Here is a 19,819-nt window from a genome sequence, read left to right on the forward strand (position 1 = left end):
CTGATATGTTTAAAAGCAATCCCACAAGAATCAATGGATGGTCAGCCTAAAAGAAAATGCTTTTAAAACTCCATATTCTCACCTCATATATCTCCAGAACAATAATTTTTATGAAGTCTTCATCTACGTTGTTTCTTATGGCCTGAGCCATCTGAGCAAAGGTAGTCAGAAGGCAAATCTCTTCCGAGCTATTCATTGAAGAAAGACACTTCTCAAACTTCTCAAAATGCTTTGGGTCTGCAAATTCATACCAAGAGAATTAAAGCAAAGAAAGAATAAATTTACACAGTTGTAACTACTTTCAACATCCCATGTGTATCTGTAGCTTCTATTATTGATGATGTTCTTGTATCACCTTCCTGTGGTTGTACCTACACTATCTCTGTAATCTTATCTGAATATATTGGAAACCGTGTATACTGGTATTGGAAGTAGGAAATTGATAGGGAATACCAAATTTGAGAGACACAGGGTAAAAAAAAAGACAAACAACTACAAAAGCAATACTTGCAAAACTGTTTGGTGTAACTGAACTGAACACCTCCGGGGCAGGGAAAGGAAAGGGGGAGAAGGGAGGGGGGTATGAGGGACAAGGTAACAAACAGTACAAGAAATGTATCCAATGCCTAATGTATGAAACTGTAACCTCTCTGTACATCAGTTTGATAATAAAAATTTGGAAAAAAAAAAAAAAGAAATATCTGGAGGACAAAAAAAAGAAAGAATAAATTTATACACTTCCAAATAAAGAATAAAGTTATACCTTCCAAAAAGAGGATATAAATTTTTAAAATACTTAGAAATACTGAGAAATAAAAGTTCTTTCTTAGCTTCAAAATGGATCCCTAAAGTTATCAGGAAATTGGACCAGGTGAGAGTCCTAAAATTCCAATAAATTCTAATAGAATGTAACCTTAGGGGAGAAAGTTAATATCTGTAAGCCTTAAGTGTCGTAAAAGGTTAAGACTAATGATAAGTCAATGGTGAAGTGCTTTGTCATAATAGTACTTCACATGCACTACTATTGTCATTAGGTGTTACCTTCAATAGCAGGACTAGTGATTTCACAGGTTTACTTGATTGTAATTGATTCCAATTTTGTTGGTTGTTATATGCAAAAATGCAGACACTACTAATGCAACACTAACATGAGCAAACCACCAAACACAAATATAGAATTTCAAATAAGATTGGCCAACAAATAAAAATTAGAGATAAAAAAGTTGTTTTAATCATTTCTGAGACAGTATATGGCACATATTTCCTAGTTCTCTCAGAAGATGCTGTATAAGCAATATTATACTTTGCCACCAGGAGGCAGTTTGGGCAAACAACTTTGCAATTCAAGACAATGAAAAAGGAAAATTTTACAGACAGAGGGCAGGGAAGACCAATTAAAACAATCTATTCCCCTGATGGAACTTTTCACAGTAAGAAAGCAATAAACCAACAACTCTCTTCCCGTTTATACAGTTGAGAAATCAAAAGTAGCCCACCAAATTTCCTGTATTTTCAAATAGCTTCATGGGGCAAATACCAATAGAATTTTCATTTCCCATTCCCAAATTGGATTTATAATGGAGATTATTACACAAAGCATTCTCAGTGAAATGAAAATTGGGATTATCATTCTAACTTAAAGAATATAAAGTACACATCATGGGAAAGGCTTTATATTTTAAACAATTTTTTGAAAAAGAACAAGTAGGAAAGAAAAGTAACTTTCTAATTTTTCTTTTCTTCAACTGGCTTTTAAGATGTTAACCTGAAAGACAAAGACATAAGCACATTTCTTCACTTAGCATCAAATTTGTTTATGACTATACTAATACTAGTGATCAGAATATTGATCCTACTAGAAACAAATAAGCAAAAAGAAACCAAGTAAGAATAGGCTGATTTTTGCTGGGTATGGTAGCAAACACCTATACAAACTGAAAAGGATCATATGAGCCTAGCTGACCCATACTTAAAATTAAAATTTAAAAAAAAGTGCCCTGGATACCCCATAACCCATGCCTATAATCCAAGCTACAAAGAACTACGAGATCAGGAGAATCAAGGCCAGCCAAAGGAACTCCACTCGTCAACAGCTGGGTGTGCAGTGGTGGGCATCTAATATCCTAGCTATGTGGGAAGCTTAGATTGGAAGATCATGGTTCAAGGCCCTTCTGGACAAAAAATTCTGTGAGAATCCATTTCAACAACAACAAAAAAAATCTGGGTGTTACAGCACATGGTTGTCATTCCAGCTGTAATAGGAAGCTTAAAACAGGAAGATAAACAAAATCCTATCTCAAAAACAACCAGTGCAAAACAGGGCTCAGTAGTAAAAGCACCTGCCTAGTGAGTGCAAGGCCTAAATTCAAACCTCAGTACACACACACACACACACACACACACACACACACACACACACAGAAAAAAAAACAGGCCTATTTTTAACACACTCTCCTGCAATTCTGCTCAGTGAAGGTATTAAAATTAACAGGTAAATATTCTCCTTGAAAATTCATTTCAGGTTCACATTGCCCTTATTACAAGAGATAAATAAGAATTATCTATAAACAAACTTTTAGGGCTAAGGATATGGCTCAAGTGATAGAGCACTTACCTAGCAAGCATTGTTTAGCCTTCACTATATGTAAATAGGCTTTGCATATAAGCATGATTTTTTATTTTTATCCTTTCTAGATTAATTTTACTTTTCACTTTTCTCTTTTTTTCTTGTGTTGTGCATGTGAATCGTGTGTGTGTGTGTGTGTGTGTGTGTGTGTGTGTGTGTCTCTAGTGCCAGTCCTGGGGCTTGACCAACTCAGGGCCTGGGCTCTGTCCCTGAGCTTTTGTACTTCAGGCTAGTGCTCTACCACTTGAGCTACAGCTCCACTTTTGGAGTTTTGTTGTTTCATTGGAGGTAAGAGTCTACAAACTCCTGCTTCAACTGACTTCAAACCACAATCCTCAGATCTCAGTCTCCTGAGTAGCTAGGATCACAGGCATGAGCAACTGGCACCTGGCTAGTAAATCCACTTTTGTCTTATTTTTCTTTTTCTTCTGGATTTCCTTATATTTCTCTGCTTTACAAAATGCTTCTACACTAATCTGGGAGAAGTATTTGTATTACATTATTTCCATAGTGGAAAACAAATTCAAACCCCACAGCTTTAAGGAAAAAAAAATTCTGGTATTTGTTAAACATGGACAAAAACCTCAGGCTTCCACAAGCACAGTAAACTAAATAAATAAATCAAGCTTTCAACACAATTTGGGATAGCCAGTCTATCTATAGCCAATCTATCTATCTTGTCTCATGAACAAACATCTGAAAAATAGAACTAGCTGTTCATAAGTTTTAAAATTCTTTTAATATTCTGGGATGTGTTCTATCAGGATTATTTTTATCTTTTGTATTTTATTATTTTCTAATTTTTACTGTACTGTGGACTGAACTCAGGGTTTCCATGCACATAGAAAGGAGTTATATCAGGTTTCTTTTTTAATGTACTGGGTAATTGTTAAATTATAATAATCATAGATCTAATTAAATAGTCTGAGTATTTCTCATTCTTAACCTTAAAACATAAAAAAATAAACATTACTGGGCATTGGTGGCTCACATCTGTAATCCTAGCTACTCAAGAAGCTGAGAGCTGAGGATCATGGTTTGAAGCCAGCCTGGGCAGAAGAAAAGTCCCCATGAGACTTTTATCTCCAATAAACTACTCAAAAAAGCTGCAAGTGGCACTGTGGTTCAAGTGGTAGAGCACTAGTCTTGAGTACAAAGAAGCTCAGGGACAGCACCCAGGCCCTGAGTTCAAGCCCCAGGACCAGCAAAATAAAAAAACCTGGAGTGTGGTTTAGGTACCACATTAAAACTTACTCAGATCTTTACCAAAATTAGCTTTGTAAAGTATATATGTTTACTTCTTCATAAAACTAATACATCTAAAAAGACTCATATTTTCTATTTGAAAAAAATATATATATATATATGTTTATGTGGTAGTGAGAAATCAAACCCAGGGCTTCATGCATGCTAGGCAAGCATTCTACCACTAAGCCATATTCCCAGCCCAAAAATATATGCATCTAAAAAAAAAAAAGGCAGGGCTGGGAATATGGCCTAGTGGCAAGAGTGCTCGCCTTGCATACATGAAGCCCTGGGTTCGATTCCCCAGCACCACATATATAGAAAATGGCCAGAAGTGGTGTTGTGGCTCAAGTTGGCAGAGTGCTAGCCTTAAGCAAAAAGAACCCAGGGACAGTGCTCAAGCCCTAAGTCCAAGGCCCAAGACTGGCCAAAAAACAAAACAAAACACAGATGCTCCTCAGTGAATGAATGGCTCAAGAAAATGTGGTATATATATATACAACGGAATCCTATGCTTCCATCAGAAAGCATAACTATACTGCCCCATTTTAAAAATAAAATATATATATATATATATATATATAAAATACAGCAAGAGGGGGAGGCACCAGTAAGAGGGGGGAAGGGCTAATAAAAAGGGTAAATGAGAATAAATATGGTCCACATAGTTTATTTGTATACATTAAAAGAGTAGAATGAAATTGTTTTAAGAAGAAGGAATGAGGCTGGAGAGAGTGGTAGAGGCTAGTAAGGTTGGTGGAGATGCCTTGTGTACATGTGTGGAAACTTCACAATGAACCACCCCCACTCGCACGTGTATAATAAATATGTACAAATTAACTATGCAATCAATTGAAATTAAAATATATTAAAATTTAAACAAATGAGGAGAACAACTAGTAAAACAAAACCTTAACAAATTTCCAGACAATTAATACGGTATTCTGGCTAGAGTAATTTTTACACATGCAAGTGAATGGTTCTTAAGAGTAAGACTATTAGTTTATGAATCAGTCACTGCACAAAGACAAACATTCCCTTAGTCCTTCTATAAGCAGAAGGAATATTATGGCAGAGAGGTGCATGAAGGCAGTGAACGCCCAAGCAAGGCCTTACCTTGGAGCTGCCTCTTGCACTCTGCCGGGTGGAGGGCAGAGCATAGCTGCTGCAGGTTCTCGCTCTCCACCTGGTGCATGAGAAAGAAAAGCTTCCACAGCATCTGAACTGACAGTGTCCCGAAGGGCATTTCAGACATAAACAGCCAAATGCCAAGTCTCCATGTTCAAAAAGAAAAGGGATAATTTGATATATTAATCACCTTTCAGCACTAGGTTTGTTTCTACTTTCTTAGTAGAAAGAGCTCTCATATAAAAATTCTTAAATCACATTGCTACAATTCTTCTAACATGCTTCAGTCATAACAACAAACACCAGTGAATATTCAGTCTATACCAGATACTCTTGTAATTTCATACATACACAAGTCACATATACATATAAGTTACATTTATATACACATATATATGATACACACTGAGTATCACTTCTCAAAATGCTTGAGATAAGAATTACCTCAGATTCAGGACTTTTTTTGGAATTTGGAATATGTGCAACACATAATGAAATATGTAGATTAGACAACAGACTAAACTTGAAGACTGTCTTTCATATATACTTTATACCCATAGTCCTGAAGGTAATTTTACACAACTTTTTGGTATGCCTACATTTTCATTTCATTCTATCACATGAGGTCAAATGTGGCATTTTCTACTTGTAAAATCATATCAATACTAAAGAGTTTCAGATTTTTGGATTAGGAATGTTGACTCTACATATATCAACTCATTCCAACCTCACTAAAACCAAGGCACCAATTATTGGCATTATCTCAAATTTACTGATGAGGCCACTGAGACAAGGGAGAATATAAATGTTTTTTTCAACCAATGATCCTTTTAAGATCTGGATGACAGAGAAGCTGCTACATGTGGATGTGTGTTGTGTGTTAGTTACATATAGGTAGACATGCACAGCCAGACAGACACATATATCATGGGTAGAAGAGAATCAAAACCATCCAGTGACTCCTCACTGATCAACACCCTAGTCCTACATTCAAACACTTCTACAATTTATCTCTAGACCATATTTCCAACCAAAGGGCTCTCTTGCATCCAAAATGTGAGTATTTCAACAAGCCAAGAAATAAGTCCAGTTACCTCCAAACCATGTCTCCATAGAGGCTTTCGCCTGATTTCCTCTCCAACACAATTTCAGAACTATATACCTGACTTTACAATACTGTAATTTATATCAGTGGTTCTCACACTATGGTGGGCAGAAAAATTATCTGGAGACTGTGGGAAATGCAGATTCATGAGCCCCACCAAGAAGTCTAGCTCTGTCACAGCTTGGGCCCAAGAATTCGCAACTTTTTTTTTTTTTTTTGTCAGTCCTGGGGCTTGGACTCAGGGCCTGAGCACTGTCCATGGCTTCTTTTTTGCTCAAGGCTAACACTCTACCTCTTGAGCCACCGAATCACTTCCAGCTTTTTCTGTTTATGTGGTGCTGAGGAATTGAACCCAGGATTTCAGGCATGCTAGGCAAGCACTCTACCTCTAAGCCACATTCCCAGCCCAAATTTGCACTTTTTTTTATATTCACCATTGGTAACTCATATGCCAGTAATTCTTAAGTCACAGTGTGAGAAACACTTCAGCTATCACTTACATTCTCATATTAGACTACCAACAATTTGAGAGCAGAAACCAGATCTTACTCATTTTTATATTTACCAATTTGTAACCAGAACCTTTTAATTATCTGACACCTAAGCCAGTGTCTAGAAAGCAACTAACACTCAACAGATGCTTGTGTGAATTTTATCACAATTTTAAAACTAAGGAGTCCACTTACACCAAACAGTTTTGCAAGTATTGCTTTTGTTGTTGTTTCTCGTATTTTACCCTTTGTCTCTCAATTTTGGTATTCCCTTTCAATTTCCTAATTCTAATACCAGTACACACTGTTTCCCATACACTCAGATAAGATTACAGAGATAGTGTAGATACAATCACAAGAAGGTGATACACGAACATCATCATAGTAGAAACTACAGATACACATGGGATGTTGAAAGTAGTTACAACTCTGATATAACAATCATTTTCATAAAATGGAGTTCATTTCACTTAGCATCATCTTATGTGATCATAAGGGTATAGCTATTGGGCTCTTGTGATCCTCTGTTGTGACTTGCCTAAAACTGTGCTAATTAGTCCCAATAAGGGAGACCATAGAGTCCATGTTTCTTTGGGTCTGGCTCACTTCACTTAGTATAATTTTTTCCAAGTCCTTCCATTTCCTTACAAATGGGGCAATGTCATTCTTTCTGATAGAGGCATAAAATTCCATTGTGTATATGTACCACATTTTCCTGATCCATTCGTCTACGGAGGGGCATCTGGGTTGGTTCCAGATTCTCGCTATGACAAATTGTGCTGCAATGAACATTGTTGTGCTGGTGGCTTTACTTTGATTTTGTTTGTAGTTTTTTGGATAAATACCCAAAAGTGGGGTTGCTGGGTCATAGGGGAGTTCTACATTTAGCCTTCTGAGGAATCTCCATACTGCTTGCCAGAGTGGCTGAACCAGTTTACATTCCCACCAACAATGAAGTAGGGTTCCCTTTTGGCCACATCCCCTCCAACAACTGTTATTGTTAGTTTTCTTGATATATGACATTTTTACTGGGGTGAGATGGAATCTCAATGTTGTTTTGATTTGCATTTCCTTTATGGCCAGTGATGTAGAGCACTTTTTCATATGTCTCTTGGCCATTCTCATTTCCTCATCAGAGAAGTCTCTTTGTAGGTCTATAGCCCACTTGATGAGTGGGCTATTAGTTCTTTGCGGTTTTGTTTTGGAGGAAAGTAATTTTTTTAGTTCTGCATATATTTTAGATATGAGGCCTTTGTCCGTTGAATGGCCGGTAAAGATCTTCTCCCAGTCTGTGGGCTTTCTGTTTATCTTGCAAGCTATGTCCTTTGCCGTGCAGAAGCTCTGCAGTTTGATGCAGTCCCATCTGTCCAACCTTTCTTTGATTTGTAGCCTTTCTGGGTCTTTGTTCAGGAAACTGTTTGGTGTAAGTGAACTGAACACCTCAGGGGGGGACAGGGGGAGGGAGGAGGGGGGTAGGAGGGAGAAGGTAACAAACAGTACAAGAAATGTATCCAATGCCTAACGTATGAAACTGTAACCTCTCTGTACATCAGTTTGATAATAAAAACTTAAAAAAAATTTTAAAGGTTAAAAAATAAATAAATAAATAAAACTAAGGAGTCACTCAAACTGTTGCTCTATCTTTTAGCACAACCACAAATTACAAGAAAAATTTATTAAGAAAAAAAAAGTAACATTTGCTTAATGTAAACATTTTTGAACCTAGATTATGCGGTGGCCCAAGTCAAACTTACCTAGAAAATCAACAGCTAGACTCTTAAGCCAAGAATTAAACAAATTGGGGCTGGGAATATGGCCTAGTGGCAAGAGTGCTTGCTTGCCTTGTATACATGAAGAATTAAACAAATTGCTCTAAACAAATTGTTCCTTTCTTATCAATTAACTATCTTAATACCGCTCATTGGGCTTAAAGCTATTTAATTACAGATACCAAAAGAATGAAGGGAAACTGTAGAGTCCTTTAACATCACAAAACGGCATAGTTTAGACCACAAAATTTTCTACACAGTCGACATGAAGAAAGGTTGGCTTGTGTTTTTGTTGTCAGTCTTTTAATTGCAATTATCAGCAATTTCCATCAAATACATTTAGATGTCATGCCTTTAAATATCTGATTCTTAATGTGGTACATTTACACACACACAAATCGAATTTTATTCAGCCATCAGGAAGAATGAATTTATGTCATTTGCAGGAAAATGTATGCATCTCGAAAAAAAATCATATTTAGTAATAGTAATAGGCCCAAAAAACAAATGACAAATGTTTTCTCTCATATAGTTGTTATACCCAAAATACCACCTTCCATGTAAACACATACAGAGGCATATGCTCTTATACATAATCAAGCTGACAAAGGATTCTAAAGGAGTAAAATTCCATAGTGTAAATCCCTTGAACAATAAACAGCTTAACAAAATGATTATCAGCCAGGCGCTGGTGGCTTGTGCTGAGATCTGAGGATCGAAGTTCAAAGTCAGCCCAGGCAGAAAAGTCTGGGAGACTCTTATCTCCAATTAAACAGACGAAAACCAGAGTGGTTCAAGTGATAGAGCACTAGCCTTGAGGTGAAGAGCTCAGGGACAGCACCCAGACCCAGAGTTCAAGCCCCACGACCAACAAAAAAATAAAAATAAAGTAAAATTATCAGGAAGCTGAAACACATTTTGAGAATGTAGGAGGAAGTCCAGGGAGGGAATACATGAATAAAAATGGAACTGTGGATGAATACAGTCATAATAGTCAATGTACATATGTGAAAAATGAAATGAGAAATTTGATATGAATGGTAGGGATGAGAAAATGATGGAAGGAGTAACTCTGATCAAGATGCACTGTATACATAGAAGGACATGGCCTTTTATTTTTTGTTTTTTGTCCTGGTGCTTAAGCTCAGGGCTTGGGCACTATCCCTGAGCTGCTTTGGCTCAAGGCTACCACTCTACAACTGTGCTACAGCACCATTTCTGGCTTTTTCTGTTTATGTGGTACTGAGGAATCAAACCCAGGCTTCATGCATGCTAGGCAATCCCTCTACCACTATGCCACATTCCCAGCCCAAAGGGCACATTAAGTAACCCCTTGTGCAATCACTTGAGGATAAAAAAATAAAAATGTAAATAAAGAAGCTGGTTCTAATATAACTTTTTGCAAAATAATTATACCAAAGAAAAATAGCTCCCAACACTTAATTTTTTGGTTTGGAGGTTTGTTTGTTTTTTTTTTTTTTTGCCAGTTCTGAGCCTTGGACTCAGGGCCTGAGTACTGTTCCTGGCTTCTCTGTGCTCAAGGCTGGCACTCTGCCACTTGAGCCACAGTGCCACTTCTGGCCATTTTCTATATATGTGGTGCTGGGGAATAGAACCCAGGGCTTCGTGTATATGAGGCAAAAGCACTCTTGCCACTAAGCCATATGCCCAGCCCCCAACACTTAAATGTTTTAATTGTCTTTGTGAGTACTTATATATAATGTCACAAGTAGGGTGCAAAACTCAATATATAAGTAACTCAATATACTAAGTAATTATGGTAAGAGCTTAGTCGGTAGGCTAAGCAAAGACAAGAACAGGGACATATAAGAAATAAAAGCCTCTCCCTCCCCATGTACCATACCAGCCTCACAGAGGAGAGGTTCCTGCACTGAGGGCCTGGTACTGAATTTGGTACAAGTCATAAGATCGCCAGAGTTATGGTATCTGCATAGTAAGAGTAATCTAAATTTCTGTTTCTGAGTGCCTAGATGTGGCTAACATTTAGCAAAGGAGTCATACATTTTCTATAAGTCTCCAAGTAGGCCTGTTCTTCATCAGAAACTATACAGACAACCACTTATATCTGAAACATATTTTATGGTTTAATAAAATACATCTGCATATTATTGCAGTTTACCCTTTTAACATCATGATGTTAACAGAAAGGAAGTAGCATAAACATCATCTCCATTTTAAAAATGAAGGAAAGAGAGACTACAAGCATTTCCCAGAGTATCCTTAAATGGTAGACCAAGATGCAAACTTACTATAGTATGCACAATAAATAAAGAACTGAGGTAAAAATGGAGGATATACTTAGCTCAAGAGAAGGCAAAAGTGGGGAAAACTTGTAGCATTTCATGAGTACAGCTGGGTTGGATTGGACACTGGCCCATATCTCCTAGTGAAATGTACAACTCTGTGGCAGAACTCTTCCTACACTTGACAGAGGCTCAGGGAAGACAGTATTGTTGCAAAACCATGCTTCTGTCTTTGCCATTTGTATATAAAATATCCTAGTATCACAGACAGAATAATCACAAGACAGAATTTATATAGCCAAGACAGAGATCCATGGCATTCCTATACTTCAAACCCTTTTAGTAAGACGACTTTATTAAGAAATCATATTATTTGTACCAGGTACTGAGTTTCCCTATAAGTTCAGAGATGGCAAAACTTAAACATCAAAAATGAGTTAAGTCAGAAAGAAATCTGAATAAGAGATAGTTTCTACCAAGACAGGATATACTATGGATAGGAAAACTAAGGCCCAAGAATTTCCCCAAGATATGAAATAGATAAAATATACAAAGGCATTACTGTAGACATCTACATTAGACAATGGTTTCATTCTGAGCTTTCCTCCTTCCTTCCAGGAAGTTCTCACCAATTATCCTCTTATTTCTTACCTTTTGGCTTTCAGCACGTGTAGGACAGCTCGCAAAAATAGCTCATCAAATTCAATCTGCAGTTTCTCCACGGAGTAGGGCTGTAGGACCAATCCCAAACCTCTATTATGGCTCACAAATTGTGCCCAATGGTCACTCACATAGCCAAGGGTCATCCTGAACACAAAGACAACACCAGACTCTTCAACCACTCACTCAGTATCAGCAACTTTGTATTACTTTTAAAGCATTAATGCACTCAATCTATAGTTACTATTATCTTCTGGGTTCTGAAGGTAATGTGATGAAGAAAATGAAAACTTACCTTCCTAGAGCTAATACTTAGTGGAAGGCAAAGAGACAACAAAACAAAGTAGTCTGTCATGTATTTGTAACTGACATTGAGAAAAATAGAGCAGGAAGGGAAATTTAAGAGGCCTGAAGATGGAAGAATAAACAGAGGAAAGAAGGATAGTTGGGAGCAAGAGAGGCCTCACTGGTGAGGAATATGGAAAATTATGCTTGAAGAATATATGGAAAATTGTGCTGTAACTGGAATGTTTAAGAAGAATCTATAATGTCCACAGAAAAGTAGAATAATTATACTATAATGGTGATATATGTAAACATTTGCATAGTAATATAAAGAGTGAATAATATAATGAAGACTTTAGACTGAAATGAGAAATGCCCAATCCTGACACACTGTAAGCATGTGACTGGATGTCATACATGTGCCGAAGAACAAATTTTATTGATGCCCTTATTCATCAAGCAGAATCTGAAAACAAATGTTTGTGTTGACTTCTGATAATAAAAAGTAAACAAGCTTTTAGCTTTCAAAATATTACTCTTGGTGGGTGCCAGTGGCTCATGCCTCTAATCCTAGCTACTCAGGAGGCTGAAATCTGAAGATCGCAGTTCAAAACCAGCCTAGGCAGGAAAGTCTATGAGACTCTTATGTCCAAGTAACCACCAGAAAACCAGAAGTGGCACTGTGGCTCAAGTGGTAGAGCTAGCCTTGAGCTAAAGAGCTCAGGGACAGCGCCCAGGCCCAGAGTTCAATCCCAACAACAACAAAAAAAAAAAATACTCTCCAAGTCATGAGCCATCTTTCCTCCCACAATCTTCCTTCCCTTGCTCTCTACCAAGACTTGCTGTAGACCTTAAAAGGGACCATCAGCCTCTGTAATAACTTTGCCTGGCTTTATAAAACTAAAGAAACATGATGAATGACAATTATTTTGTACAACTACCCAAAGATAATAAAAATACAATTGAAAAAAGCTATAGAAACATATCTAAAGTAAATTAACTAAAATCAATTTTTTAAACAAATGTAGTAATGGGGAGAATTCTTGTATTTATACAGCTTTTGTGGTTTCTGCTGTTGCACTTGAGGGAAGAGGTTAAGAAATAATAGCCTGTTTTGTGCTATAGAGAATGATCCAGTAAAGATATTTAATGCAAAAAGAAGATAAAAAATTAGTTTTTAAGAAAGCAGTATATCTCAAAATTTAGCACACTTAATAAGACCATAAATTCACTTTGCACTCAAGATACTCGATAATGCTTTCCCATTCAAACAAAATCACCACTGATTTAAGTCTCTGAAATTTTAAACATAGGATATGTTTATATACTATGGGGGAAGGGGAGGTTATTAAGGAGTTACTGCCAACTTCCCACAACTCCAAGGCAATTCCAAAACTAAAAGGGTGACAGGAAGAGAGAGCAAGGGAAGCAGAAAGAGCCTGCACTGTCCTTGACCCTTGTCTCAGCTCAAATTTAACCCAGCAGAAGCTTGGAGGATCAGGATTACAAGAACAATTATCTAATAAATGAGGTAAATAAATATCGAATGATTAAGTATTTTGACTGGAATCATTTAGAAAATTCCCACCTGTTAGAAGAAAAAAAAATCTCACTTTTATGAGAAATGAGACATGAAGTATAAAACACCCATCATCTCACTCTGCAAATCTCTGTCTGAGCAGGATAAAATTAAGCAGATCAATGCACCAACAGGAGTGTTACCTGATCATGAAACCAATCCTCTTTACAAACTGCCTATAACGAGCTCTGTTAAAGGTTTCTAATCCCACAGCCAGAAGTTCCACTAAGGAGTTGGCAAAAGCAAAAATTTTCATCATCTCTTGAGGTCTTGTTGTTTCAGGAAAATAATCACCTAGAAGTTAATCAGATAAAAGGGAAAAAATTATAATCCTATGAAAAGACAGTGAAGGCTACAGGTATAAACATGTTAGTGAAAAACAAAGCAAGGATATAAGGAATTAACAATCTCATTACCCTGGCCCCTATATTAACATGAAATGGGAAGCTAGTTGGCCTTCCCACAGTTAAGTACTAAGTGGGAAACTGCCAGCACAAAAAAAAAAAAAAAAAGGACGGAAAACAGGAAGGTTCAGGAAAACTTGAATCAGGAATCCACTCAAAAGGCAAATGTAATGCTTCCTGTGTAGAGCTTGCCACTACCACACTTGATTAATGACAAAAGTAATCAATCTACCTTTTCCTTTAAACCCAAGAAGATGTTGAAAGAGTTCATGAAATGGAAACTGTGACAAAAGGATGACCAAGTCATCTTCATTCAGGAGAATCCAACTAGTCTCAGGGTCTTCATCCTAAGGAAAAAGAATGTCAAGTCATGTCAGCTGATTGGATCGATAGACTCCATGAGAGACACAGAATCCTCATAAGTTCTCAAGACTTTCCCTTAAATACAAAAACTTATAGCTTCAGTTCCTTAGCAAACATAATTTTATATGTATCTGAGTAATGGCCATTCTTCAGAGCTGAAACAGTTCTTATTAAATTTCCATCCCAAGGAAGACAGGAAAAAAGATCCTTTTGATTGGGGACCTTACTGAATAGCTCAGTGCTTAGATGACAGCGGAAGAACCATGTACAGAAACCACAATTCTCTTCCTCTACTGTCAGTAGTGCTCAAAAGACTTCTCACTGCTCAACTGCAGTGCTCAAAAGACTTCTGAGGAAGTAATTAGCATTTACTACAGATGCCTTAAGTTTGGCTGTCAACAGTGCTGATGAAGCAGAACAAATGTAACAGTGAACACATACAAAGATCACGTACGCAGGGATATGTCTTTGGTATCTTCTTGCTTGATATGAAGCCCTAAAGTAACCTTAGAAACCAAGCTAAGATATACTACATTAATGAAGATGCAAAATGGAATATGGAATATACTGGAAATGGAATATATTATTCACCTTCAACAAGGACTAATGAAACTCATTCATAATTTCATCAATCCATTCTTTAACTTTCTCATTAGTGCATATTAATAATACAAAAGAATTTCACTGCACATTTTGAACAAGTTCACTCCCTCTACTATATTCCTTTACCATCTCCAAACTCTTTTTTCAAATAGCATTTGCTATTTCACTATGCTACACAAACACACACACACAAACACCTATGTAATATTCTTCAATCCTCTTCACCCCCCAGTATTCTCTTCTTTCCCTTTCTTCACTCCTGTTTATCTCAAGAGTGATGAAAGAAGTGACACTGTCCAAAAAGAAATGTACTCAATACCTGACTTTTGTAAATGTAACTGCTGTATATATCACCTTTATAATAACAATTGAAAAAAATCAGTTGAAGAAAAAAAAAACATAGTTCTAGACTCTAGATGAACATTAAAATCATTATGCAAGTTTTAAAACATGTAGATGTTGATGTTAGGCCTAGACAAAGTTTATATGTTACCCAGGTAACTCTTATGCAGAGGACACTGTTGAATGACTAATGTGAATAATTCGGAATATTACATTTTCTGCTTCAACAAAACTCCTAATTTTCTCATTTACTAAGTTTAAGTTCTCTTTTGTTCCTTTTATTTTTTGAGACAGAGTCTTGCTAGGAAGCAGAGGCTGGTCTGGAACCCATGATCCTCCTGGCTTCTCCTTTTACATGCTAGAATTATAGGTATGCACTACCTGGCCCAAGTCCCTAAATTCTTTTTTTTATTTTCTTTGCCAGTCCTGGGCCTTGAACTCAGGGCCTGAGCACTGTCCCTGTGGCTTCTTTTTGCTCAAGGCTAGCACTCTGCCACCTAGGCCACAGCACCACCTCTGGCTGTTTTTCTATATATGTGGTGCTGGGGAATCGAACCCAGGGCTTCATGTATATGAGGCAAGCACTCTTACCACTAGGCCATATTCCCAGCCCCAAGTCCCTAAATTCTTCAACCCAACTTTTATTAAGTACTAACCAAGGACCAAGGACCAGGCACCAGTATGGGGGTCTTATATATTATATGTCTCAGGGATTAAATGTCCAGAATTTACCAGAAGAAAAAAAATTACTAAAATTAAGTTTTTTCACCCCACTGCACTTCAGTTTCCCCATCTATAAAACCTAATTATACAGTAATTACCTCATGAGGTTGTTGGGAGAAATGACATAATATGAGAAAAGTGCTTAGAACTATACCTGGCACTATAGGAACAGTTCAAAAATAATTAGCAAATAATGCAGACATGACAAGTTACCTCTTCCCCTCCCTCATCCACTAGTGTCCAAGTTCCAGACGCAGGCCCCGAGGAGGATGGCTTCTGCTCACTGGGCTTCATGTGACACATAAACTCTGCTCGATTTCTAAAGGATGGCAGAATCACATAAACACAGAAAAACCTCACATGAGTACATTGTAAATCACCTATGCACTGTAAAAAGGAGTGAGGAATCAACCTAACCTTCCAATAGTTTAAATTTTTAAACAAATAAGAATTGGCTGAAGTTCAAGGATACTAAAACCTCAACTAATTTGGGTAGAGAGACCACAACCATAGTAATACTAAGGAGCAAAGGAGTTAGACTAGTTCAGCTCCCAGGCACAGCTGGAACCCATACTTGTGGATTACTGTGGAGACTTCCCTCAAACCAGGCTTCCAGGAGAGGAGACATCTTTTAGGGAACGTGTCTCACTGAACACAAAAGAACAATCTGTGGATGTTACAGAGGCTTATTTAGGACCAAAAACTACATACAAAGGTAAAACCATTTGAGTCAAATCATTGCTCCTATGTGCAAGCAGTAAGGGACAGAAGCTGGGAGGGAGACTCCTGCCAGCCAAGCTTTCCTAAGACATTGACTGAATCTAACAAGCAAGCTAGTCATGATAATCTCTTCCCTTAGACCACAACCCAGTCCTCAGGTCTCTCTGAAAAGGCATACATTCTTATCTTTAACTCAAAATTTTCTCCCGTGACCTTGAGGTCTATAACTCTAGTGCTATCCTTTCAACTGAACAAATTTCAATACTGAGCTTCAAGTGTCCACAGGTATGTGCTACTTGCATCCAATTACCTATACCTCAGTGATCTCAAACTTTCCTCCATACAGAACAGCTCTCCTTTCTGTTCTTTCTACAAGTACTGCTAACACCTTCTCAACTTAAGACTCTCAAGTTTAGAGTTACTATTGACCACTCCTTTCCCAGCTACTGAATTCTTTCCCAGGAAGATGACCTTTAGGTTTTCCTCCTCTATCCATTTAGGTTTTCCTCCTCTGTCCAATATTACTCCAATGCAGACACTTTCTAGGACTTGCAAGTCCTCGACACACAGAGTCCTACACACAGACCCTGCTTTCATGTGCTATCCTGATGGTTTGGGTTCCAGAGCCAGGAAAGCCAGACATTTTTAACTATCTGACTAAGCAAAAGTCCATACTCATATTCCTTTTCTACCTCTAGTTTACCTTAATCTTCCTTAAATATAACTTTTACCTATTCAAGTATCTTCCAATGCTACAAAAGTCAAACCATACAAATTCTAGATCCTCAGCTTTGACAGAAAAAGGCACTGACATTTCTATTTCACAAAGGTCTTCCACACTTACTTGACAGGAGACATTAGCAGGGCAAGGGACTGCATAAAATGAAAGACTCCTGATGGGTTATTCAACACTCTGATCTGAAATCAGAAAAGAAAAAGCATATCTTAGAAAACCAACTCATCTATGCATTCACACACAGTGAGACAAAAAGGACACACTATGGAAGGAACACAAAGGCACAATCCCTACATGCCTCTGATCACATAAATAATATTTATTGAAATGAACTCCAGCAAATGTAAATAAGAGATTTTCTTTGTTGTTTTTGTTTTCTTTTCATCTTGTTTGTTCCTTTACCTGTCTTTGGGAGGGTAAGGGGGTACACAGAAACAGAGAGACAAAAGGTAAACAAATGTAGCAGTGGTACTCACTAGATGCTATGATGAAAATGAACTATACAACTTGTGGGTAGGGATAGAAGGGAAAAACTGGGAGAGAGCAAAGGATAGAGTGACACTGTCTAAAAAGAAATTCACTCATTACTGGACTTATAAAACTATAACACCCTGTACATCACCTTTATAACAATAAAAATTTTAAAAAGAAAACCAACTCAAGTATCCATAATGTTTCACAAGCAATCCAAAAACAAAGTTGCTGTTAAAGAGAAAAAGCTGAAACTGGCACTTAATCCACAGGCATGAGACACAGCTCATGGTTACCTGCCTCAGATTTCTAAAGTAGCAGAGGTATCTGAACTATTTACTCCATCACCTGACACAATATGGGATGAAAGACAATACTGCTACTTTAATTCAGAGAAAGAAAACAGGAGGGGAAAAAAAATCCTCCTTCTCTTTAAAAAAGATTCACGCTTCTTGCCACCAGAAATACTCATGTAAAGGAGATGTGCAAGATTAAAGAGCTACATATTAGCTCTTGCCATGTGAGCAGTTACTTTGAGTAATAAAATGGTCCACAGGCAAGCAGCAAAGAGGATAAACATGGTCCATTTCTCAATATATAGGAGGTGACCACATAGGCATAAGATCTATACAAATATGCTGGTGGCTTCTGTTTAATCTGTACCAACTTTAGGGTGAGATAAATAATTTAGGAAGAGTCTTATATAAAAAAGTCATCCTGTCAAGGCCTCCTACACAGAACTTTTAACAGAATATAACATATTACTGAACTTGCCAATCGCCATAATAACTGCACTTCTGCAATTGTCATAATTTTATTATTGGGACAAAAATACTGCCTACCAATATATATTGAATCTATTTTAAAAAAAATTAATACCAGTATTTTGGGGTAGCCTTTTTCTTTTTCTTTTTTTATTTTATTTATTTATTATTTTTATTTTATATTTTAGTTTTTTCAGAAAAAAAAAGTCTACTAAAACCCCTACTCCATCACCCAGAATCAGAGAACCATACATCTTACCTGGATGAAAGGAACGGCCCACTTACTAACACCTGCTGGGCACCGAAGAATATGGTTTAGGAGGAAGAGGTGATCTCCAGGACAGCCAACTCTTTGTAATACTGACACCTATACAATAAAGGATTCACAGTTTCACTAATTAAAAAGAAAACTATGGGGCTGGGGATATGGCCTAGTGGCAAGAGTGCCTGCCTCATATACATGAGGCCCTGGGTTCGATTCCCCAGCACCACATATACAGAAAATGGCCAGAAGTGGCGCTGTGGCTCAAGTGGCAGAGTACTAGCCTTGAGCAAAAAGAAGCCAGGGACAGTGCTCAGGCCCAGAGTCCAAGCCCCAGGACTGGCCCAAAAAAAAAAAAAAAAAAAAGAAAACTAATTTATATAGCAATTTAGACAAACCACTTACCTGATATTTAAGTACATGTAAGCTTTCTAATATAACCTAAGATATACTGTTAAGTGAGATATACTACCTGGTGAGTCTCTATCACAGAGGCCAATGAATCTATAAACACTATAACAAAAGCATCACAAAGACAAATCACTAACATTCCTGACTACATGTAAATAATTGTTAAGTCAAGCAAGCTAATGCTATCTTAGTTGATAATAGTTTCTAAAATAAATATACAAATATACTTAAACTATCATCCTATATTAAAGTACTCTACAGGTTATGAATGTAGCTCAATGATAGAATACTTGCCTAGCATATACAAGGACCCAACCTCCATCCCCATGATCATAAAAACCAACCAACCAACAAAAAAAATATGTAAAATAAAAGTATAAAGAAATTTCTCAGGTGAACTTTTTTTGCCAGCCATGATAAGAACTCCTGCACAGTCAGGAGGTTCATAAGTTCAATACCAGCTTAGGTTACATAGAAAGTTCATGGCTAGTCTGAGCTACAAAATGATAACCTGCATCAAAAAACCAAAGGGGGAAAAAAAAAAGAACTCCAAATGAATCTAAGAACAAAACACAAGGTAGTCCCACTAGGAAATAAAAACCAATAAATATCGACTTCCTCTGTAACACACACAACATTGTTCCCAAAGATTTCCAAAAAAAGCTTTTCCCATTTATTTCCATGTCTTCTGAGCTAAAAGCAGAATTCTTTTAATATAACAGAGAGAAAAGCACTTTGTGTTTAATAATGTACAAGAATAAATCTTATTACCATATATCATGTTTAAGGAAAAGTCATAAACTAAATCAATTGCTGAAGTGACTGAAAAAAAAGGTGATGAAATTGTTTAGGCAATAGAAGAAAGACT

At 37.1% G+C, this 19,819-nt stretch overlaps 1 protein-coding gene across 1 annotated transcript in view; it reads right to left on the reverse strand.

Annotated features, from left to right (window-relative positions):
- The window catches only part of Epg5 (ectopic P-granules 5 autophagy tethering factor), a 104,020-nt gene that overhangs the window by 67,337 nt on the left and 16,864 nt on the right, over positions 1-19,819 (reverse strand). Inside the window, exons 5-12 of the mRNA XM_048363420.1 lie at positions 18,538-18,645; positions 17,152-17,225; positions 15,801-15,906; positions 13,789-13,903; positions 13,296-13,446; positions 11,280-11,435; positions 4,988-5,145; positions 83-237 (exon numbers count right to left, since the gene is read on the reverse strand). Coding sequence (XP_048219377.1) covers positions 83-237; positions 4,988-5,145; positions 11,280-11,435; positions 13,296-13,446; positions 13,789-13,903; positions 15,801-15,906; positions 17,152-17,225; positions 18,538-18,645 — 1,023 coding nt within the window. The remainder of the gene's footprint in view (positions 1-82; positions 238-4,987; positions 5,146-11,279; positions 11,436-13,295; positions 13,447-13,788; positions 13,904-15,800; positions 15,907-17,151; positions 17,226-18,537; positions 18,646-19,819) is intronic.

This window comes from Perognathus longimembris, chromosome 15 (assembly GCF_023159225.1).
Source record: "Perognathus longimembris pacificus isolate PPM17 chromosome 15, ASM2315922v1, whole genome shotgun sequence".
Lineage (NCBI taxonomy): Eukaryota > Metazoa > Chordata > Mammalia > Rodentia > Heteromyidae > Perognathus > Perognathus longimembris.